The sequence below is a fragment of the Symphalangus syndactylus genome, chromosome 17 (assembly GCF_028878055.3).
Source record: "Symphalangus syndactylus isolate Jambi chromosome 17, NHGRI_mSymSyn1-v2.1_pri, whole genome shotgun sequence".
Classification (NCBI taxonomy): domain Eukaryota; kingdom Metazoa; phylum Chordata; class Mammalia; order Primates; family Hylobatidae; genus Symphalangus; species Symphalangus syndactylus.
This window is the reverse complement of record NC_072439.2, coordinates 84,913,257-84,936,379: the sequence shown is the minus strand read 5'-3', so window position 1 is coordinate 84,936,379 and position 23,123 is coordinate 84,913,257. Positions and strand designations below refer to the sequence as shown.

General features: G+C 45.9%; 1 protein-coding gene and 1 long non-coding RNA gene across 3 annotated transcripts in view; both read left to right on the top strand.

Moving 5' to 3' along the window:
• The first annotated feature begins 952 nt into the window (after positions 1 to 952).
• LAMP3 (lysosomal associated membrane protein 3) overlaps positions 953 to 23,123 on the top strand; it is a 39,719-nt gene continuing 17,548 nt past the window's right edge. Inside the window, exons 1-3 of one of the 2 annotated variants that reach the window (XM_063621821.1) lie at positions 953 to 1,441; positions 9,702 to 10,411; positions 11,908 to 12,036. In XM_063621821.1, coding sequence (XP_063477891.1) covers positions 1,393 to 1,441; positions 9,702 to 10,411; positions 11,908 to 12,036 — 888 coding nt within the window. In that variant the 5' untranslated portion in view covers positions 953 to 1,392. The remainder of the gene's footprint in view (positions 1,442 to 9,701; positions 10,412 to 11,907; positions 12,037 to 23,123) is intronic. The other variant, XM_063621820.1, reaches the window with a different exon arrangement.
• Positions 1,456 to 4,588, top strand: LOC134733132 (uncharacterized). The gene is made up of 2 exons (XR_010116669.1): positions 1,456 to 2,435; positions 3,092 to 4,588. It is a non-coding gene; the product is annotated as an uncharacterized lncRNA (long non-coding RNA).

The window sequence follows — 23,123 nt, the reverse complement described above, 5'->3', positions numbered from 1 at the left end:
TAAATGGAATAAGAAGAGTGCCTGGCACACAGTCTATACCCACTTAATTATCGTCTTTTGAGTAAACTGTCTCAAAGATCAGAAAGCAGGTAGTTGCTGAAATTAGGTTGACTGGCACAAGTTAACCCTCACTTTTCACCATAAAAATTCCATTCTGAAACACACTGCAAGCTTTGGGTAAGTTTACTTGATTAGAGTGTTTGGAGCAACATAGTAAGATAAAATAGTTGTAGCCAAAGTTATTTTTCAGAAAATAATTTGAGGCTAGGCCGAAAGCCCTGAATCTAGTGATAAGGAGGGTCTCCTAATATACTGCTTAAATGTGTATTCCCCACTGGGACTCAGGCCCTGTCAAAACATCGTTGTTTTGACAGACAATCCAATTAATAGAGGAAGGAGATAAGACATTAAAAGGTTGCTTGTCAGCGATGTTGAGCCGTGGGCCGTGGCTACGCCTGTAATCCCAGTGGTTGGCTAACGCAAGAGGATCGTTTGAGGCCAGGAACTCGAGACCAGCCTGGGCAACACAGCGAGACCTCCTCTCTACATAAAATAAAATAAAATAGCTGGGCGTGGTGTCACGCGCCTTTGGTCCCAGCTACTCAGGAGGCTGAGGTGGGAGACTCGCTTGAGGCCCGGAGGTCGAAGTTGCAGTGAGCCGAGATCACGCCACTGCACTCCAGCCTGGGTGATACAGCGAGACCCTGACTCAAAAAAAAAAACAAAAAACAAAAAAACAGAAAAAAAGATATTGTGTGTTTTTTGTTACAGGATTTTCTGGTCTGTAAAACCACCTGGGGCCAGGCACCGTGGCTCACGCCTGTAATCCCAGCTCTTTGGAAGGCCGAGGCGGGCGGATCACCTGGAGTCAGGAGTTTGAGACCAGCTTGGCCAACATGGTGAAACCCCGTCTCTACTAAAACCACAAAAAACTAGCCGGACGTGGTGGCACACGCCTGTAATCCCAGCAACTGCGGAGGCTGACGCGGAGAATCGCTTGAACCCGAGTTTGCAGTGAGCCGAGATCACGCCACTGCACTCCACCCTGGGCGACAGAGCGAGACTTCTTCTCAAAAAGAAAAGAAAAAGAAAGGAGGAGACTCAGGGTACGAGCGGAGGAGGCCGGCGCTGCCGGGACCACGAGCGTGCGGTAAACGGTCCCAAAGGCCCGGGTCCCGGCGGCCGCGCCTCGTCCCCGCCCCTCCCGGCTCCGTAGGGGGAGGAGGGGGCCGGCGGAGTTTCCCTCCCCGCCCAGCCGCCCTGGGCGGGCTTTTCGGCGGCTTCTCATAAGCAGGTGGCTTCGTTTCTCCGGCACAGGTAGGTTTCTCTGGCACCGGTTCGGGGCCTGCCCGGACCTCGCCGTACGCTGCAGAACCTCGCCCAGCGCCCACCATGCCCCGGCAGCTCCGCGCGGCGGCCGCGCTCTTCGCGTCCCTGGCCGGTGAGTGGCCCTCAGGGCTTCCCGCGGTGGCCCTGACGTGTCGGTCCCCTTTCATCTAAACGCATTCTGGAGTCCCGGGCGCCACAGGACGGGCTGCGGGTAGGGAGGTGTGGCGCGTCCAAGGGCTTCCCAGCTGGAACTTGCTTTCCGTAAGTTACTCAGAGCAAGTATCAACCCCAAAGACAGTGACACTGTCCCTCGCTTCCAAAAGGGCTCTGGGCACCTTCTCAAGGAGAGTTTGTAAAGGTCACTTGGATCTAAGAGATGGAGACCTGAGCCAGGGCTTAGGAATGGGAGTCTTGGCTTTGTTATCCGGGAAAAGCGCTCGTGCATTGCTTTTCCTTGCATCAGACGTGGTGTGACAGATTGTGCCATTTCAGAAAGGTGTAGGACAGAGTGTCAAAGACTTTTTTTTTTTTTTTTAATGATCATTGTACTTCCCACCCCAGATGCCGTCTGGGACGCTGAGTTTATGATTATTTTATGTTCCGACCCTCCGCTTTCTCCAGAGCGCTACCCCCTAGACATTGAGTCCTCGGGTGCTGTGGTGCTGTGTTCCTGTCATGAAGTTTACTGGTTAATAGAACGTCATGAGAGAACTGCCTCCCTCCCTACCGTCCGGCTAACATGCTCAAGCAGGGGACACGGTGGCCTTTGCTTGTAACATGAATGCTAGGAATGTTAGGGAAGCGGTGAGAAGGGTCGTGCCAGCTGCCCTCACCTAGGCAGTTCTCCCCTGTGCCACGCTTTTCACACTTACAGTTTCAGGTTCTTTTAGGGGACAGAAGAGGAAGTCATCATCACGCTTCGCAAGGCAAGCTATTAAAAAAGCAAAACAATCTCAGCCTAGCGGTAACCCACAGTGACCTGTATGTGAGCACTCGTTGAACCGATGGATAGGCTCAGAAACACAATGGTATTGACAGGCCAGGCGTGGTGGCTCACACCTGCAATCCCAGCACTTTGGGAGGCCGAGGCCGGCGGATCACTTGAGGTGAGGAGTTCGAGACTAGCCTGGCCAATGGTGAAACCCCACCTCTACTAAAAATACAAAAATTAGCTGGGCGTGGTGGTGTGCACCTGTAATCCCAGGTACTCCAGAGACTGAGGCAGGAGAATCACTTGAACGCAAGAGGCGGAGGTTGCAGTAAGCCAAGATCGTGCCACTGCACTCCAACCTAGGTAACAGAGTAAGACTCTGTGTCAAAATAAAAATAAAAATACAGTGAGTATTGACAAATGCAAGGGCAAGTGGAGAGAAAATGCCCACATTACCTGTTCCTTTCTGAGCTACAAATTCTCAGAGGTGAGCTAGGTGAAGGATGCATCCGAGGTTTCTTCCTCAGAGGTGGAGGGTTGCATGGCCTTTGAGGGGTGGCACGGAACTGGATTCAAACCGTTGCCCTGACCCTTACCAGCAGGGAGGCCTTGTTCACATCACCCAACCTTTCGGGTGCTCAGTTCCCTCACTAAAAAATGGGGAGAATAATATCCTCTGCTAGGAGTACTGGGGAAACAAATGAGGTAGCACCTGGAAAGCAATTACTGCAGTGATTTTACTCAGTGATGTTAACTCGTATCTCCTGTTTGTCCCTCCAGTCCCTCTCCCATTCACCTCACAACCTGACCTTGAGCCCCTTCTTCACTCAGTACAGGGCTCATCAGCACATGGTAATTAACAATGATGGACATGGCTTCCTGGCACTCTCTGCATGCCAGGCACTGTTCGCAGTGCTTTAATCCACAAAACAGCTTTGTAAGTACTGCTATTGTCTCCATTTTACTTGTGAGGAAATAGAAGCACAAAGAGGTTAAATAACGTGCCCATGATCACATAGCTAGCTGGTGACAGAGTCGAGCTTTGAACCAGAGTCTGTGCCCATAGCAGCTAACCTATGTGCTTTATTCATACATCTACTTACCTGTAACTTATTTAGTCTCATAAGAACCCTGAAAAGTAGATGCTATTCTTATCCCTATCTTACAGATGAGGGCACTGAAGCAGAGGCAGGTTAAGGAATTGTTCATGGTCTCCCAGTTAGTGAGTAGCATTCCTGAGACTGGCATTCAAGACATCTGGCCTTGGCTGGGCACAGTGACTCACGCCTGTAATCCCAGCACTTTGGGATCCTGAGGTGGAAGGTCGCTTGAGGCCAGGAGCTTGAGACCAGCTTGGACAACATAGTGGACTGTGTCTCAAACAAAACAAAGCAAAAACGAAGTCTGGCCTTGGGGTTCAGGCTCTACGCTACTGTGCTACATGACCCTGCAGGCATAGGCTCAAGAAATCCTTGTTGAATTGGAAATGAGCAAAAATCATCAGAAAGTTTTGCTAGGAGAGACAGAGCTTTTGGGTAAACTTTCTGAGTAATCTTTATCCAGTCAACTTGCTTCCCTGATCTCAAATTTTTCCTCCAGAAAATGAGGGGATTTAAGTTCATGTCAGTTAAGTTTAGATTCAGTTACAAGTAAGAGACAAGCCAAAATAACAGTTGATTAAACAAGATAGTTGCTTGTTACTCTTTCATGTGAAAACATGTCCAGAGAAATTCAGGTCAGTTCTAGTGTGGGAGTGCTTCACTGGGGATCAGTCATTAGGATCCGACATATAGGTATGTGACTTCCACCTGCAAGGCCTCCTCATGGTTCCACATGTTGGCTGGAGCTCCAGCCATCACATACAAGTTGCAGGTTGGTCAAAGGAGGAAAAACAGAAGGGCTATAGAAAGGCAGTCCACACAGGTGATTGAGCTGCCTCCACCCAGCCTTTCCAGAAGGCCCACGTGGTCTTAACACTTCTCTTCTTTTGCTAAAACTCAGTCATATGCTCCCACCCAGCTAGAAAGGAGGTTTAGACATAGAGCTCTTTATTCCAGGCAGCAAGTGCTCAGCTGAAACTTGAGGTACTGATAGAAAGAAGGGGAGACTGGGTTTTGGAATAGTCAGCCAGCAGTCTGTCACAGGGCTAGTGCCCCTTCTGCTCTAGGGTTTCCTTGACTCTCTCTGCTGCACCCTGCTGGGGCCGCTTCTGCTGCCCCTAAAGGTGCCAGAAAAGGTGCTGGGGGCTAAACTGTGATTCCCTGAACCTGGACATGGCCGTGGGGCTCCAATGACTCCCTGACTGTGCTCCTTAGAGCTCTGCAGACAGAGTGTAGTCTCCAACGCCTGCCAGGCCTGCTCCCTGCTGGTCTCCCCTCCTCGCCCCTCCCAACCCCCCCCTTCCCATACCATCCCTGTGTTCCCGTCATGCTGACCCTTGCTGTTCTCCAGACATACAAGACTTCTGAAGCCTCTGTGCCTTTACACATTCTCTTCCTCCTGTCTAGAAACCACCTCCTCCCTTGTTTGCCTGAAGAATTTATCCTTGTGTTGGATTCCCACCCTACCCACACTCTCATAGTATCTGGGGATTTGATAAAGACACTTGTCAGTCGGGCACAGTGTGGCCCATGCCTGTAATCCCAGCATTTTGGGAGTCTGAGGCAGGTGGATCACTTAATCCTAGGAGTTTGAAACCAGCCTGGACAACATGGTAAGCCTGTACAAAAAATGCAAAAATTAGCTTGATGTGGTGGGACATGCCTGTAGTCCCAGCTACTAGAGAGGCTGAGGTGGGAGGATCACTTGAACCCAGGAAGCTGAGGCTACAGTGAGCCCTGAGCATGCCATTGCACTCCAACCTGGGTGACAGAGTGAGACCCTGTCTCAAGGAGAAAAAAAAAAAAACGAAAACAAAGACAAAAAACAGCACTTGTCACACTGAGGAGTGTGTTCTACTCATGTGTCTGCCTCGCAGGGCCCCTGAGAACAAAGACCTACCCCCAGTGCCTGGTGTGGAGGCTGCCTGAGAGGAGACCCCTACATACTGTTGAGTGGTGTGGCAGGGAAACCAACTGAGGGCTGTCTGGGAAGGGACTGGCTGTCAGGAAAATACCTAGAAAAGATCCCTCGTGAGATCACTGACTTTCTCAGGGGACTAGGCAATGACTCATCTCACACCCACTGGTTGTAGGGGAACCAAAACCTTCTAACGCCTCTTCATGCAAATTTCCATCTAGTGGAGTCCAAGCAATGGATCAAGGCCCTGGGGTGCTTGTTTGCCAAGTCTCCTGAATTTTGGAGAGGGGAGGCTGGGGTGGGTTGGGGTGGGGGTGGGCAGATGAGTGTGTGAACACCAGCACTACGTTCTGTGAATAGAGGGAGGGTCAAGAAAAAGTCTGGGCTACGCCTGCCCTTGCTTCTGCCCACTGCCCTCTTTCTAGGCCTCAGACAAACCTGTGACCTTGACTAAACCTCTATAGGGCCAAACATCCCATTTAAAAACTGTGACCCAATTTTGACAGAAATCAGTCATATATGTGTGGTCATATACATAGACCATGTGTGTAGTCATATACATTATAGAGTGGCTCTTATGGTCTTTCTGAGCTACTTTACAATGCAGAGCATACCTACCCCAGTTGAATCACCTGCCTATCTTTTATACCCTACACTCCTACAGGGAGAGGACGAGAGTGGGAAGGGCCAGAGGAGGGAAGGAGAAGGGGTGAGAACTATATTTCTCTGACAGGTTCAATCTGTAACACCCATGAACTTGGCACTTTTGGTTGAGCCATCTGCCAGCCCAGCCTTCTGTCCACCACCCAGAGACACACCTATACCTACACACCGTATCAAGACATCTCAACTGCCATCACCTCTAGCCACCCCACCAAGTCTTCCTACATAGCAAGCACACCTTGACTGGGTACCACATATCTTCTTGGCTTGTTTAGGATGCTGTTCATTTGTGAACAATTAATTCCTTTTTTTATTTATTTGAGTTCATTCATTACCACTGAGAGAAGAGTTCTAGTTGCATCTTGAGGAAGGCTTTTTTTTTTTTTTTTAAGAGTGCACTATTCAGTTTAGGAAACTGTACTCTGTTGAGAAGATTCTCTTTAGCTTATAAACACCAGCTATACACAGTAGGATTTTATCAAGGATATAATCACTTCCCCAAGAGAACAACTGGCAAGTGTTTTCTAGTCTCCTGGAGGTCTCTGTAGCAATCTTTACTTTTCACCACGAGATACTCCTGGAAGCCACATTTGAGAGTGAATTCTCTTTCTCCATCATAATAGTATGAATCTAATGGGGCTTTCGTTGGTGTTTGACCAGAGAACCAGCAACACAGGTTTTGCCCAAATGAATTGCTAAAATAAATCTTCAACAACACTCAACCTGCATTATAATCTCAAAGTGAAAAATCTTTCTCCAAGCTCCACGACATGGGCATAGAGGTTCTACATATAGGGATTTTACAAAAGTTTGCAAAGTAAACCTATAGCCCATCAAACCTACAACTCTCAAGTATCATGCATTTAACTTATCCAAATGGATATTTTAGATTAAAAAAAAGACTCTTAAGGAATGATCTCAATTTAATGTCATTAATAATCATCAGTCTTTTTATAAGGTTATCAAGGCAATTTGAACTGATGCTTTTGTCTTTCCTATTTTGCAAACCAGTTGTACAGAAATAATTCACAGGTCTTACTACTGGGCTTAAAGTTAGAACTTTTCTTCTGGAAAATAATCCCCATTTCAGCACATGAGCTTTTGAAACCCTCACCAGGGATCATCATTATGAGGTTGTCATGAATTGGGATCACTGGAGGACACTCTCCTGTTCCTCCCTCTTCTGCTTTTGTGTCTTCTCTCACCATTCTTCCCAGCGACACCCCACCTCCACCACCCCTCAAACCCAAGGGCAAGCTTTGATTCAGATGTACCGGTGCTCAAGTCTCCGCCCCAGCTTCGACCAGTTGTGTCATTATGGTCAAATGGCTGAAATTTTCCAAGCCTGAGTTTCCTCGTTTGAAAGATGGATAAAGTAGTACTCACCAAAGGGTTTTTGGGAGAAGTTGGTAAAAGATGACCCTTGACCTAAGGCCTTCTATGTAGTAAGTCTCCAGTAACTTGGAATTTTTATTGTTATTAATATGAGAAAAGTAACCACTTAGAAGTGTATTGAATGGAGGAGGGAGATAGAAAAGGCCCATATGAATTATTTTTACTGAGTATGAACTTTAGGACTTTGTAAATACCAGCATAGCGTGATCTCCTTTCCCTTTCTGCATGTTCTCCCAAGTCTCAGCCCAGCACAGAACAGCTCCAGCTCTCCTGAGAGTCTGTGAGTAAACACTGAGAAACCACAAAATTGAAGGGACACAGGCATCTCTCAGTGTGCCTGACCACAGACTCCTAAAGACGTCATCTGTTTTTTGTTGTTGTTGTTGTTTTTGAGACGGAGTTTTGCTCTACTGCCCAGGCTGGAGTGCAATGGCATCATCTCAACTCATTGCAACCTCAGCCTCCCGGGTTCAAGCTATTTCTTGCCTCAGCCTCCCAAGTAGCTGGGATTACAGGCACTGTGTCACCACACCCAGCTAATTTTTCTATTTTTAGTAGAGATGGGATTTCACCATGTTAGCCAGGCTGGTCTTGAACTCCTGACCTCAGGTGATCCACCCACCTTGGCCTCCCAAAGTGTTGGGATTATAGGTGTGAGCCACCGTGCCCGGCCTGTCGTCTGTGTTTTGTCCACTTTTCTGGATCCCTATGTGCCTGGAAGGAGGCAAGGATAGACCTATTCTAGTTGGAAAAGAACAGAGGCCCTCTGCCCTTAAGGACAGCCTCTGGAGAGAACCTGTGACAACAGTAGACACCGTCTGTGTGCTTACTGGTCCATGAAGAGTTTTACTTAAACCAACTCATTTGAGCCTTACAATAATCCTAAAAGGCCTACAATGCTATTGTCCTCATTAACACATTCTGTCATTTTTTCGTTCGACCCATATTTACTGAACACTGTCTATGAGCAGGCACTGGTGGTGAAAACGGTACACACGGTTCCCACCTTCAGGGTGCTCTTAATCTACTAGGAAAGATCCATGACCAACAAATAAACCAATAAGCAAACATTTAATCAGGGAAAATATTCGGCTGGTACATACAGGCAAGGCTGATTGTTAAATACTTGAATACCATCAGCATAAATAATTACAAGTTGTAATTAATGCAGTGAAAGCAATGAATTTAACACTGCAGTGGAGAATCATGGATATGGGGAACTATTTTATATAAGGAGGACAAGGAAGACGCTCTGAGGAGCTGCCATGAAAACCAGAACACAAAGGACAGCCCACCTGAAATATCAGAGCAGTCATGACTTCTCTTTCTTGGTTGAGAAAGACTGGGCCACTCCAAAAGTTAAGTAAGAAGATGACAGGAATTGGTCTATATTGAGAAAACAAGTGACAAGATAAAAAATGGAAAGGACTGTATTATGAAGAGATGAGTCTCCTGTCGTTGGGAACAGTTAAGTCTAGACTGGATGAACACATGGCAAAGATCTGTAGGTGTAATTCAAACATCAGATTAGGGTTTGGGGCCGGGCATGGTGGCTCACGCCTATAATCCCAGCACTTTGAAAGGCTGAGGCAGGCAGATCACGAGATGAGTTCAAGACCAGCCTGGACAACATGGTGAAACCCCGTCTCTACTAAAAATACAAAAATTAGCTGGGCGTGGTGGCAGGTGCCTGTAATCCCAGCTACTCACGAGGCTGAGGCTGGAGAATCGCTTGAACCCGGGAGGCAGAGGTTGCAGTGAGCCGAGATTGTGCCACTGTACTCCAGCCTGGGCAACAGAGCAAGACTCTGTCTCAAAAATAATAATAATAAAAAAAAAAGATTGGGGTTTGTACTAGATGACCTTTCAGACCTCTTTCAAACCTGGGATTATATGATTCTGTGAAAACTGTATAACTCTGTAAATCTTTATTACGATCATTCAGGCTGCCCCAGCTCTATCAGGTCATACAGCAACTGTTCACCCAGGAACACTATTTTATGTCAGCTGTCCGGATTCACATTTGAAGGTGGAGAATGAAGAGCCATTGACACTTAGATATCTAGCTGAGCATGATCACTTTGGTGTGTATTAGTGCCACACTGCACACAGGCAAAGGGGCTGGGTGCTGTGGAACTGTCATAACCCTGTAAAAGACGTGGATACAACCAGAACAGTACAATTGCGGCCTAGGGGTAGAATCTTTGGTGATGTTTGCTTCATTGTCATACCCTTGTAAATTTCCCCCAAGTATAAAAATATGCATGTTAGGTTTTTTTATGAACAAACACTAAGATGGGGATGGGAAAGGGACCTTGTAAGCAATCAGTTAGTGTTTTTAACACTTTTATTTCCTAATTTTCAGTAATTTTGCACAATGGCAGTCAAATGAGAGCAAAAGTATTTCCAGAAACCAGAGATTATTCTCAACCTACTGCAGCAGCAACAGTCCAGGACATAGCAAAACCTGTCCAGCAACCAGCTAAGCAAGTACCTCACCAAACTTTAGCAGCAAGATTAATGGATGGTCACATCACCTTTCAAACAGCGGCCACAGTAAAAACTGCAACAACGACCCCAGTAACTACAAAAAACACTGCAACCACCAGCCCAGTTACCTACACCCTGGTCACAACCCAGGCCACACCCAACAACTCACACACAGCTCCTCCAGTTACTGAAGTTACAGTCGGCCCTAGCTTAGCCCCTTATTCACTGCCACCCACCATCACCCCACCAGCTCATACAACTGGAACCAGTTCATCAACCATCAGCCACACAACTGGGAACACCACTCAACCCAGTAACCAGACCATCCTTCCAGCAACTTTATCCATAGCACCACACAAAAGCACAACTGGTCAGAAGCCCCTTCCACCCACCCATGCCCCAGGAACAACGGCAGCTGCCCACAGTACCACCCGCACAGCTGCACCTGCCTCCACGGTTCCTGGGCCCACCCTTGCACCTCAGCCATCGTCAGTCAAGACTGGAATTTATCAGGTGCTAAATGGAAGCAGACTCTGTATAAAAGCAGAGATGGGGATACAGCTGATTGTTCAAGACAAGGAGTCGGTAAGTTGGGGCCACAGGACTATAACACTATCTTCAAAAAGTCTGAGTGGAGGTTGCCTTGCTAGGAATGAGCATTCCCCACATCCCGTGCCTTTAAATGAAACCAATAGCTGTGAGCTCATCTCTCTCCAAGGTGCTCCATTAAAAGGTGATTATGTTTTAGGATATACATGAAAACAGAAACTAATAGCAACTGTTTGGAGAGAGGAAGGCAAACAAAAATTTAAATATTCACACCCCTCACTTTTAGCCAACATGGGCAGAGTGTCGTGGAATGTTCAGCGTTAATCTCAGCCCCTCCCTACCACTCCAGAAGACTTACAAGCCTCATATCCTTTCCTGTGAAATGAGAGATTTAAGTCAGATGGTCTCTACGGTTCCAGGCAGTTGTGACATTAATATGGAAATCCACATTAACAAGAAAACCGAGGGAGAGAGAGAGATTGTGATTATTTGATATACTAAAGGAACCACTAAAACAATATTTTCTTTTTCTTTTCTTTTTTTTTTTTTTTTTTGAGACGGAGTCTCGCTCTGTCACCCAGGCTGGAGTGCAGTGGCGCGATCTCGGCTCAATGCAAGCTCCGCCTCCCGGGTTCACGCCATTCTCCTGCCTCAGCCTCTCCGAGTAGCTGGGACTACAGGCGCCCGCCACCACGCCCGGCTAATTTTTTTTGTATTTTTAGTAGAGACGGGGTTTCACCGTGGTCTCGATCTCCTGACCTCGTGATCCGCCCGCCTCGGCCTCCCAAAGTGCTGGGATTACAAGCGTGAGCCACCGCGCCCAGCCTCTTTTTCTTTTCTTTTCTTTTCTTTTTTTTTTTTGAGACGGAGTATCGCTCTGTTACTCAGGCTGGGGTGTAGTGGCACAATCTTGGCTCACTGCAACCTCCACCTCCCTGGTTCAAGCGATTCTCCTGCCTCAGCCTTCTGAGTAGCTGGGATTACAGGCGCCTGCCATCACACCCAACTAATTTTTGTATTTTTAGTAGAGATGGGGTTTCACTATGTTGGCCAGGCTGGTCTCGAACTCCTGACCTCGTGATCTGTCTGCCTCAGCCTCCCAAAGTGCTGGGATTACAGGCATGAGCCACCGTGCCCAGCCAATAATATTTTCTTTTTCTGCAAACTTTAATGATTTCAAATAAAACTTCCACATCCAGGTTGCCATTTGAGACAGAGGTACCTTACAGAGAAAACCCTTCCCTGTAGTATCATTTAACATGTTTAACTTAACGTAAATTCCATGCTGCTTATCAGGAATATACCTGCCATCAATTATTTACAAAGGAACTCCTCTCTGTGGGAGAACTCCTCTTTAAGAAAGCTTTCGAACATTACAGTTTGGAAACGAGAGGTGTTGTCTGGGGACTTTGCAGTTCTCCAGTAAATCCTCAGCCTTAAGTTTCAGGCTCACAAACTAGCCTGTGCATCTGGTTCCCTAGCTAGAGTTTTCTTCTACATCTCATTTAGCTGATCTATCTTACTTGATTTAGGTTTTTTCACCTCGGAGATACTTCAACATCGACCCCAACGCAACCCAAGCCTCTGGGAACTGTGGCACCCAAAAATCCAACCTTCTGTTGAATTTTCAGGGCGGATTTGTGAATCTCACATTTACCAAGGTGAGGCCTGAGCTCCTTTGCACAAATTGCATCTGGTACAGCTTTCCCTCTCCCTCATCCTGGGGCCCGGTGGTGCAACCTCACACTTCAGTTTGAGATCTTTGCTGATAAGAATGAGGGGTTTGGGGATGGAGAGGAGGAAGTGTCAACATCTTATGTTTGTCTTCTTCCCCCTTCAGCCTCCTTCTGTGCGGCCCAAAAAAGGGCTTCAGGGCCTCTTAGGGGAGACTTGACCTCTGGGGAACGTAACCATCCATGCCCTTTGCAAACCAGCCGAAGGAGGAAGTTGTGCAGATGAATAAACCTGTAGAAATTCCCAGTGGGCCCCAGAAGAACAGGATTGTTCAGAGGAACAGGATTATTCGAAAACCGAAATCAAATGTCAGAACAGGTTCTTTCCAACCACAGCAGGCAAAACTTAGGGCCGGAGCAGGCGCTGGGTTTCCCAGACCATACCCTGGAAGGGACAGACAGGGAAGTGATGTGGACACAGCAGTCAGAGATCGAGGTCGGAGAGTCTCACTGCAGATTTGGCTCTGTTGCTTTCTCTCCTTGTGACATTGGGCAGGCAACTTAACCTGTCTGGGCTTTAGCATTTGAAAAATGGAGGAAAGGACTTAGAGATTGCCTCTGTAAAGAGCATGCCCCAGCCGGGCACAGTGGCTCACACCTGTAATCCCAGCACTTTGGGAGGCCGAGGCGGGCCGATCACCTGAGGTCGCGAGTTTGAGACCAGCCTGGCCAATGTGGTGAAACCCTGTCTCTATTAAAATACAAAATATTAGCCAGGCGTGGTGGTGGGCACCTGTAATCCCAGCTACTTGGGAGGCTGAGGCAGGAGAATCACTTGAACCTGGGAGGTGGAGGTTACAGTGAGCCGAGATTTTGCCATTGCACTCCAGCCTGGGCAACAGGAGCAAAACTCCATCTCAAAAAAAAAAAGAGCATGCCCCATTATGGGAAGTGGCAGATGCTCAAGAGCCGGCAGCTGCAATTGCAGTGATTGAAACAGGCAAATGTCTTGCAGACCAGAGAGGGCTGGTCATCCCACTCCCCTGGGAGAGACTTGCCCCCGCTTGCCCCAGAGTGTCCTTCAAATAGCCCCAGTAAGAGCTGAGGAGGAGGCACTGAGAGACCCCTTGCAGCTGGGATTAGCTGCATGATCTCAGGGGAGTTGGGGCTTGTTTCCCAATCTGTAAAATGGAAATAATTACATCTACTTAGTAGGACCCTTGGGAGGATTAGAAATGGGGTATGTAAACTGTCTAGCACAGTAGATAACAATGTTCAATGAAGAGTGGCGGTTATGATCGTCATTATTAACTCGATCTCAAAGGTTTTATTCTCCTGGAGCATGCTAAGGTAGAGTTGCACTTGAGAAGTCAGTGGTTGCCTTTTGGGACCAAGTGGGAAAGACACAATCCTTCATACGTCACCCGTCACACAAAATGGGAAGACATTCAGGGTAGAATAACTGCTCTATCCCTGGAAAATTGAAGTTAAACTATACAGATGACAAGAATTTCTTTAAAAGTCCCTAGGCTGGATACAGTGGCTCAAGAATCACTCGAGGCCAGGAGTTCGAGACCAGCCTGGGAAATATATAGCAAGACCCTGTCTCCACCAAAGAAAACAAAATAAAATTAGCTGGGCATGGTAGCACATGCCTGTAGCCCTAGCTACTCAGGAGGCTAAGGTGGGAGGATTGCTTGAGCCTGGGAGGTCGAGGCTGCAGTGAGCAATGATTCAATGATTGCACCACTGCTCTCCAAAAAAAAAAAAAAAAAAAAAGTCACTTTGGCAAAATAGCAGAAGATACAGACATAAACATTTATGCTTTGGTTCAGGGCTCAGTTCCACCCAGACCCAGACCCACTGCCCACTGCTCATGTGACTAATTGACTAATGGAAGGCATCAATAAACTCCAGCATTTGTGGCACACAAGGGCAGCTGCCATCAGGCCTTAGGCAGACCTGCAAGCAGAGATTTCTTTGACACTTTCAACCTCTCTTTTTGTTACTTTCTTCTGTCTCCTGATGCTCCAACCCTGCCTTTCCTATTCCTTCAGGCTGGATTCTGACCAAACTCCACCCAAGTGTTGAGTCCCTGCCTTTCTGAAAATCCTTTGAGCTCCCAAATTACCTCTTCCTCCGAGGGTAGGGGCAGGAAATGAGTGTCCAGAAACAGCCAGAAGCACCGGCAGGTCATCTTCCCCTCCCTCCATTCACCCACCTTCAGGAAGCGGCAAAGTGAGCCACTCTCAGCCCATGCTCCCAAGTGTCGCAATAGCTGCTTTGCTTGAGTTTCACCAGCCACATGCCCCTTATTCATTCCATTCCCCAGCACAAATTCCCAAAGTAGCTGACCTTTGCCGGGAGGAAAGCAGAGAGGCTCACAGAAGGTAAAAACTCCCGCTGGCCTTAGTTATCCCAGGAACTTACGCATTTTTTTTTTTGTTAAATTTATTTTTATTTTTTATTTTATTTTTAAATGTTTATGGGTACATAGTAGGTGTATATATTTATGGGGTACATGAGATATTTTGATATAGGCATACAATGTGTAATAATCACATCAGGGTAAATGGGTTATTCATCACCTCAAGCATTTATCCTTTGTGTTACAAAAAATCTAAATATACTCTTTCAGTTATTTTTAAATGTACAATAAATTATTTTTTACTTCAGTCACTCTGTTGTGCTATCAAGTATCAGATCTTATTCATTCTGTGTGTGTGTGTGTGTGTGTGTGTGTGTGTGTGTGTGTATATATATATATATATATTTTTTTTTTTTTAGATGGAGTCTTGCTCTGTCGCCCAGGCTGGAGTGCAGTGGTGCGATCTCGGCTCACTGCAACCTCCGCCTCTCAGGTTCAAGCGATTTCTCTGCCTCAGCCTCCCAGGTAGCTGGGACTACAGCCGCGCACCACCATGCCTGGCTAATTTTGTATTTTTAGTAGAGACAGGGTCTCACCACGTTGGCCAGGATGGTCTTGATCTCTTGACGTCGTGATCCGCCCACCTCAGCCTCCCAAAGTGCTGGGATTACAGGCGTGAGCCACCGCGCCTGGCCCATTCTGTCTATATTTTTTTACCCATTAACCATCCCCTTTTCCCCCACCCCACCCATTACCCTTCCCAGCCTCTGGTAACCATCATTCTACTCTCTATCTCCATGAGTTCAGTTGTTTTAATTTTTAATTTCCACAAATAAGTGAGAAGGTACCAAGTTTGTCTTTCTGTGCCTGGCTTATTTCACTTAATGTAATGACCTCCAGTTCCATCCACGTTGTTGCAGATGACTGGATCTCATTCTTTTTTACAGCTGAATGGTACTCCATTGTGTATATGTGCCATGTTTTCTTTATCCATTCATCTGTTGATGGTCATTGGGTTGCCTGCAAACCTTAGCTGTTGTGAACAGTGCTAGAATGGATGTGGGAGAGCAGATCTCTTCGATAATACTGATTTTCTTTCTTTGGGGTATATATCTAGCAGTGGGATTGCAAGATCATATGGTGGCTCTGTTTTTAGTTTTTTGAGGATCCAAACTTTTCTCCATCCTGGTTCTACTAATTTACATTCTCGCCAGCAGTGTACGAGGGTTCCCTTTTCTCCACATCCTCGCCGGCATTTATTATTGCCTATCTTTTGGATAAGAGCCATTTTCACTGGGGTGAGATGGCATCTCATTGTAGTTTTGATTTGCATTTCTCTTATGATCAGTGGTATTGAGCACCTTTTCATAGACCTGTTTGCCATTTTATGTCTTCTTTTGAGAAATGTCTGTTCAGATCTTTTGCATTTCATTTTTTAATCAAATTATTAGATTTTTAAAATCGAATTATTAGATGTTTTACTGTTGAGTTGTTTGAGCTTCTTATATGTTCTGGTTGTTAATCCCTTGTCGGATGGATAGTTTGCAAACATTTTCTCTCATTCTGTGGGTTGTCTCTTCACTTCGTTGATTGTTTCCTTTGCTGTGCAGAAGCATTTTAACTTGATGTAATCCCATTTGTCCATTTTTGCTTTGGCTGCCTATGGTTTGGGGTATTACTCAAGGAATCTTTGCCCAGTCCAATGTCCTGGAGAGTTTTCCCAGTGCTTTCTTTTAGTAGTTTCAAAGTTTGATGCCTTAGATTTAAGTCCTTAATCCATTTTGATGTGATTGCTGTACATGGCAAGAGATAGGAGTCTAGTTTCATTGTTCTGCATATAGATATCCAGTTTTCCCAGCACCATTTATTGAAGAGACTGTCCTTTCCTCAATGTATGTTGTTGACACCTTTGAATTTCTGCATTTTAAAAAAGAACTTGGCTGGGAGTGGTGACTCACACCTGTAATCCCAGGACTATCAGAGGCCAAGGTGGAATGATTGCATGAGCCCAGGAGTTTGAGGTCAGCCTGGGCAACATAGCGAGACCCTATCTCTACGAAAAATTTAAAAATTAACTGGCCATGGTGACGTGTACCTGTGGTCCCAGCTACCACATGCCGGCTGAGGTGGGATGATTGCTTGAGCCTAAGAGGTCAAAGCTGCAGTGAGCTATGATTGTGCCATTGCACTCCAGCCTGGCTGATAGAGTGAGACTGTTTCTAAAAAACATCAGTCAATAAGAACTCGTTTAAGCCAAAACAGGGACCCTGAATTCAAGAATTACAGGTGCTAGGCATATAACTTAATGAGCAAAGCAAAGCAAAAAAAAAATTGTTTTCATTGAAACAAGCAGTCCTAAATTTTTATTTTACCAGTTTTGATGAAGATCAAAATAGGTCTTCATCAAAAATTAAAGACAAGAAAGATTTCAATTCCCATTCAATCTAATAAGAAAAATATTAAAGTAAGCATGAAGTAATGAGGCAACTGACAAGGCCTCAGAAATTAGGAGACAAAAGGGAGGGACAGGAGAGTGCTCATCTCCCTAGGATTTAGCACTGCAGATGGTGCAAATGGCAGGGCTGGTGTCTAGCCCCGGGGATTATCAGTGTCCTTTATGGCATTTATTTGGGATGGTCCAATGTCCATTCTGAGTGGCTTCCCCTCTGTGCCAGTTGTTCAATATTTTTTTTCTTTGTTTTAGACGGGGTCTCACTCTGTTGCCCAGGCTGGAGTGTAGTGACGCAATCTTGGCTCACTGCAACCTCTGCCTCTTGGGTTCAAACGATTCTCCTGCCTCAGCCTCCCGAGTAGCTGGGACTACAGGCGCGTGCCACCACGCCCGGCTAATTTTTTTATATTTTTAGTAGAGATGGGGTTTCACCATGTTAGCCAGGATGGTCTCGATCTCCTGACCTCGTGATCTACCCACCTCGGCCTCCCAAAGTGCTGGAATTACAGGCACAGTTGCTCAATATTTTACATGTCCCCTCAATCAGGTGGTAAGGAGAGGGTGGTATTGCCAGATCTTCTGATTGTTCCAGATAAGGCAGAAATCTAGATCTTTCTAGAAAAGCACATGTTTTTTTAATGTTGGCAACACATTTTTAAAAATGTGAGGGCCGGGCGCAGTGGCTCACATCTGTAATCCCAGCACTTTGGGAGGCCGAGGCGGGTGGATCACCTGAGGCCAGGAGTTCAAGACCAGCCTGGCCAACATGGCAACACCCGGTCTCTACTAAAAATACAAAAATTAGCTGGGCATGGTGACGCATTCCTGTAATCCCAGCTACTATGGAGGCTGAGGCAGGAGAATCGCTTGAACCCAGGAGGCAGAGGTTGCAGTGAGCCAAGATTGTGCCATTGCACTCCAGCCTGGGCAACAAGAGCAAAACTCGTCTCAAAAAAAAAAAAAAAAAAAAAATTTGAACACCATGCTGACCAAAAAACATACAACTGAAGGCCAGGTTTGGCCTGTGGATTCTGAAGCTGTGACTTCTGCCCTAATGGGTATACTGTGTGAAGTGTATTTAGGTAAGAAAGCCTTCTAGATTTTTCCAAAAGAGAAATGGACTCAACCATTCAGTCAGTCACTTTTGAAATGTGGCTGCTTTCTAAACCAGCACTTCTCAACAGCAACAGTATTAACATTTGAAGCCAGATAAGTCTTTGTGTGGGGACTACCTTGTGCCTTGAAAAATGCTTAGCAGCATTTCTGGCCTCTATCCACAAGACGCCAGGAGCAACTGCCCACCCCAGTCTGACAACTCAGAATGTCTCCTGGGAGGCAAAAATCATGTGCAGTTGAAAACCACGGCTCTAGAGAAAAAGAGAACCTTAGAAAATGTGAGTTTATTCATTATAATATAATAGATGTTATGAGAGCTAAGTTGTAGAATGATAAATGGATGTTGATTAGGCCTGATTTATCAACTCGTTTATTAGTCAGAATTTACTGAGCACCTACTTTGTCCCTAACAATGAGCTTGGCTATGAAAGAAAAATAACAGAAATATAGGCTATAGTTCCAGCTTTCAATTTGTAGGGTTTTGTTTGTTTGTTTGTTTTGGAGACCGGATTTTGCTATTGTTGCCCAGGCTGGAGTGCAATGACATGATTTCGGCTCACTGCAAACTCTGCCTCCTGGGTTCAAGTGATTCTCCTGCCTCAGCCTCTCGAGTAGCTGGGATTACAGGCGCACACCACTACACCCTGCTAATTTTTGTATTTTTTAGTAGAGACGGGGTTTCGCCACGTTGGCCAGGCTGATCTTGAAGTCCTGACCTCAGCTGATCCGCCCAGCCTCGGCCTCCCAAACTGCTGGGATTACAGGTGTGAGCCACTGTGCCCAGCCCAATTTGTAGTTTTTTTAATTGAAATACTACCAATGACAACAACGTAAAGAAAAATCAGTCACTTAACCTTGTTGCTCAATCAAGGCAAATTATCCATATCATTCGCACTGTGACCGTGGACAGGCTGCCCATGATCTCTGAGCCTCAGTTCCTCTTCTGTAAGATGGAGCCAATGAGTGCTTATTTTGCTGGGTTGCCGTGAGAGTGCGTTGAGCTAAAGAATGTAAAAGTGCTCAGCGTGGTATTTGGCCCCTAGTGGGGTCAGGAGAGGTGGATTTCCTTTCTTTTTTCCCTCAGTTTCATTTTTTAAAGAACCGAAAACCTTTCCCTGTCAGTGTCTCATTTGGTTAGGGTGACATCTGAAAGTTGTTCAGACCCTTCAAGTTCAAGATCACATATGTCTCTGCCCCCACCTCCCTGCAACATCCTTCCTGGTGCGATAGTTGCTTTTAAAACATTCTTCAGTAACTTCGTTCTGTGCGCAGGACTATCCCTTTCTCCTCCGCCCCTTTGGCTGGGCAGCTCTAGGTCTCCAGCCATGGCTCGTGAAATCAACCATCAAGAGAGGAGAGGTGCGAGGGTCAGGCAGTGCGCTGGCCAACTGAGGTCTTGGAATCAATGCTGCAGACCCACCTCGTGTTTCCCCAGAGCTTTTTTTTTTTTTTTTTGAGAAAGGGCCTCCCTCTGTCACCCAGGCTGCAGTGTGGTAGCACGATCATAGCTCACTGCAGCCTCGGCCTCCTGGACTCAAGTGATCCTCCCACCTCTCAGTCTCCTGAGTAGCTGGGACTACAGGTACATGCCACCACGCCCAGCTAATTTTTGTATTTTTTTCTAGAGATAAGTTTTCATTATGTTGCTCAAACTGGTCTCCAGAGCCATTAAGGGGCATTTGGAGCCCTCTTGGCCTACGAGCTGGGCTTCTGAGGACCGTGACCAGTGTTCAAGTATTAACACCCTCACAGTGCACCACTTAGAACTCCCCAAGTGATCTGTACTTTCCATGCCGTGTTTCCCCTGGTACTTTTCCCTCTGCCTAGAAGGCCCCTCTCCCATCCCTCAGCTCCTTTAGCATCCATCCTTAAAATAACTCAAATATCATCACCCTGTGAAATTCCCCTTTCCCCAATTCCACTTCAGGTAAAATGAGAGACTTCCTCCTCTTAGTTCCCTGAAACTCTATTCATTGTTCCCCAAACTTCATCAGTGCACTTGTCACACATTTTGCCATCCCCAAGGCAAAGACTATGGCTCCTTCACATCTCTTCTCTAGTGCCCACCCTGACTCCGCGCGTATAGTATATTTTTAGCAAACGTTTGATAAACAAATGAACCAATGAAGGAGAAAATCTAAATTTTGCGGAGAACTCTGGGTCAAAGTGCCAAAAAGTAGATCACAGGTTCCTTTTGCTATGTCCAGAACAAAGCTTTCTTGATTTAGTCACAACAATGCTGAGTGAAAAAGACATGATTAATGCTGAAGACAAAATCCACATCCTGAACAGCTAGGACTATGAAACTTCCATGGTGTGTTTTGCAGAAGTGGACCGGGGGACCTTAGGACCCCATGGTTATTGGCATGCTGGCGTCCTGGGCAGGATGAATTAGCTGGTTGGTGCCAGACCCCTGTATGTCTGTACAAAGGTAGACATGTTGGTGGACCCTCAGTTTTGCTAAGGAGGGTGTTAAGGTTCCTTGATGGATTAATGAAGGACCACAGAGCCTAAAATATTTCTGGAAAAAAGTTTACCAAAGACGATTTTATTTCCTTTAAGAATATGCTGTAACACTACAACTCTACAGAATAAAGTGGCACAATTGTCTAACTAAGCCTCATTCTATAGCATAAATTATGTAAAACTTGGAATCTTTTTTTTTCTTGGAAAGAGACACTTCATAGGAATGTATGAACAGAAGCCTTGTCTGTCTTGAATGGTGGTGAGTCAAGATGGTATATCCCCATGCCATTAACCCTGAGACCCAGGGCTTAAATACCATGTGGAAAGGGTGAGTCAGAAGAGATGTGTAGGGCAATTGAAGTATGATCATGTCAAGTCAAACTTGTAATCTTAAGAAAACTAAATATCCCCCTGCCCTTTTGTTTACATGAATCCACCTAACAGATACTTTTCCTTTACCCTAAAGATAGACATCATGGCTAGGCATAGTAGCTCATACCTCAAGCCTCATTCCTTGTAATCTCAACACTTTGAGAGGCCAAGTAGGGAGGATCTCTTGAGGCCAGGAGTTCAAGACTAGCCTGGGCACCATAGTGAGATCCCATCTCTATAAAAATTTTTTTTAAAAAAGTTACCTGGCTGTGGTGCCACATGCTTGTAGTCCCTCCCAGCTACTTGGGAGGCTCAGGCAGGAGGATCACTTGAGCCCAGCAGGTTGAGGCTGCAGTGAGCCAAGATCTTGCCACTGCACACTAGCCTGGGCGACAGAGGGAGACTCCAACTCAAAAAAAAGCTAGACAGCAGCTTAGTCCTAGTCAACGTTTCACTAATTTTGACTCAGTCAAAATGGAAAGAAATCTGAGTACAGGTTCCAGACTCTGTCCTGTGTGTCCTTAAGATGAACTCGCAGTGAATGTGAGCACTCCACTTGTGGAAGGCCTCATTTTTTGATTAGCCCTAGAAAGCATAGATTCTTGTGGAACAGCAGTGGCCCTGCCTATCAGGGACGGGTTCACAGGTGTTCCGCCTGTGCATCCAGAAGGGCTCAGACTTGTTTTCATGCTTTGCTGTTGCCCCATGAAATTCTCGATTTTTGAACACATGGCCCTGCACTTTCATTTTTCACTAAGCCCCAAAAATTCATTATGTAGCCGGTCCTGCTTCCCATCAATGGTTATAGGTTTCAGCTGCATTTCAGGGAATGTGAAAGTAAATTCTCACATAATGAATTTTTGTTCTATACCCACATATCCCGTGGAGGAAAATGTAGGGCAGGATCTTGCTTTGTCTCACCTACAAACTATGTGCATCTGTGATAGATGCTTAACTCTTCTGAGCCTCTTTGTTCTCAGCTGTAAAATGGTCTGATAATATCGATTCTGTCTCAGGGGGTCGTTGTAAGGATCAAGTGAGGCAATGTCAGTGAAAGCATGCACATGGCGAATTGTGGAACTCTCACAGAAATGCCAAGCATTCTTCCCTTAGGTGGGACAGGTCAGGGAGACACCAAACGGACGATTCCAAGAGGCCTCTGAGGAGTCTGAGCTGACCTCATCACTATTCTGCTGCTGCTCCTCAAATCAATCTCACAGTGCAGCCCAAGCCATTTCCAAAAACAAAGCTATGTTCATGTCACTGCCCTGCTTAAAACCCCTCAATGGACCCGCTTTGCCCTTAGGGATGGGGTGGGGGTCTTGTAACCCTGACTGTGGACCCTGAAATATAAGTCTCTCTTATATTAAAAGAGGCTCCAAATTTTTAAAAAATACCCTAAATAAATGGTATATAAAAGCAACACAAAGATAGTATCTTTTTAAAAGAGGTGTTTCTCCCTAAAGCAAATGGATGGTCTAAGGGCATTGTTCAACTTGCCTTCAAGACCCAAGAGACTGAGCACCTTGATGGAGGCAACCAGGTCCTCTCCCAGGACCTAGAACAATCTCTGGCATGGAGTGGGTATGAAAGAGATGCTAAAGGCTAGACTTGGAGGCAGGCAGAGCTGGAGGTCATATCTTCCCCTGCCACCTCTTAGGGCTGTGACCTGGAGCAAGTCACCCAGCCTCATTTTCTCTCATGATTATTGTGAGGATTAAATAAGGCAAGTGCATGGAAGTGCCTGTGACGGTGCCTAACACAGGGTAAGAAGCTATTGTGTGGTAGGTGCTATTCAATGAATTGTAGGATCTAGAGCTCAATGTATCAGTATCAATGACCTTACTAAAACAGTTTGTATTTATGGAACCCTTTTATTGTGTAATGGATCAACATTTTATCCACTAATAATACACAAATGAGCTATAATGTGGTCAAAATTAGTATTGTTAAGTTTCTCTAATGACTATATTTGAAACCTCTAAAAGTAATTCAATTTCAGGTTCTGATTTGGGCTGCTCTGCCATTCTCGCACCTCCTACTTGTAGATGGTTTTCTAAGGAATGTTTAAAACTGAGAACACTGTGGATCACCTCAATTAAAAAACGGAAACTCCCTTTTCAACTTACCTTTCTACACCCTAATTCAGTTCCCTAGAAGGTTTCATGCCCTTTGTTTTTACAGGGCTGTTTTGTAGTTTGTTTTTGCTTTTCTGGAAAGATAATTCCTAGATGAAATGTGGGGGCACTGCTTTATGTTTTAAATACAACCACTTGGGGTTCTCTTCTAGAGAATACCCAG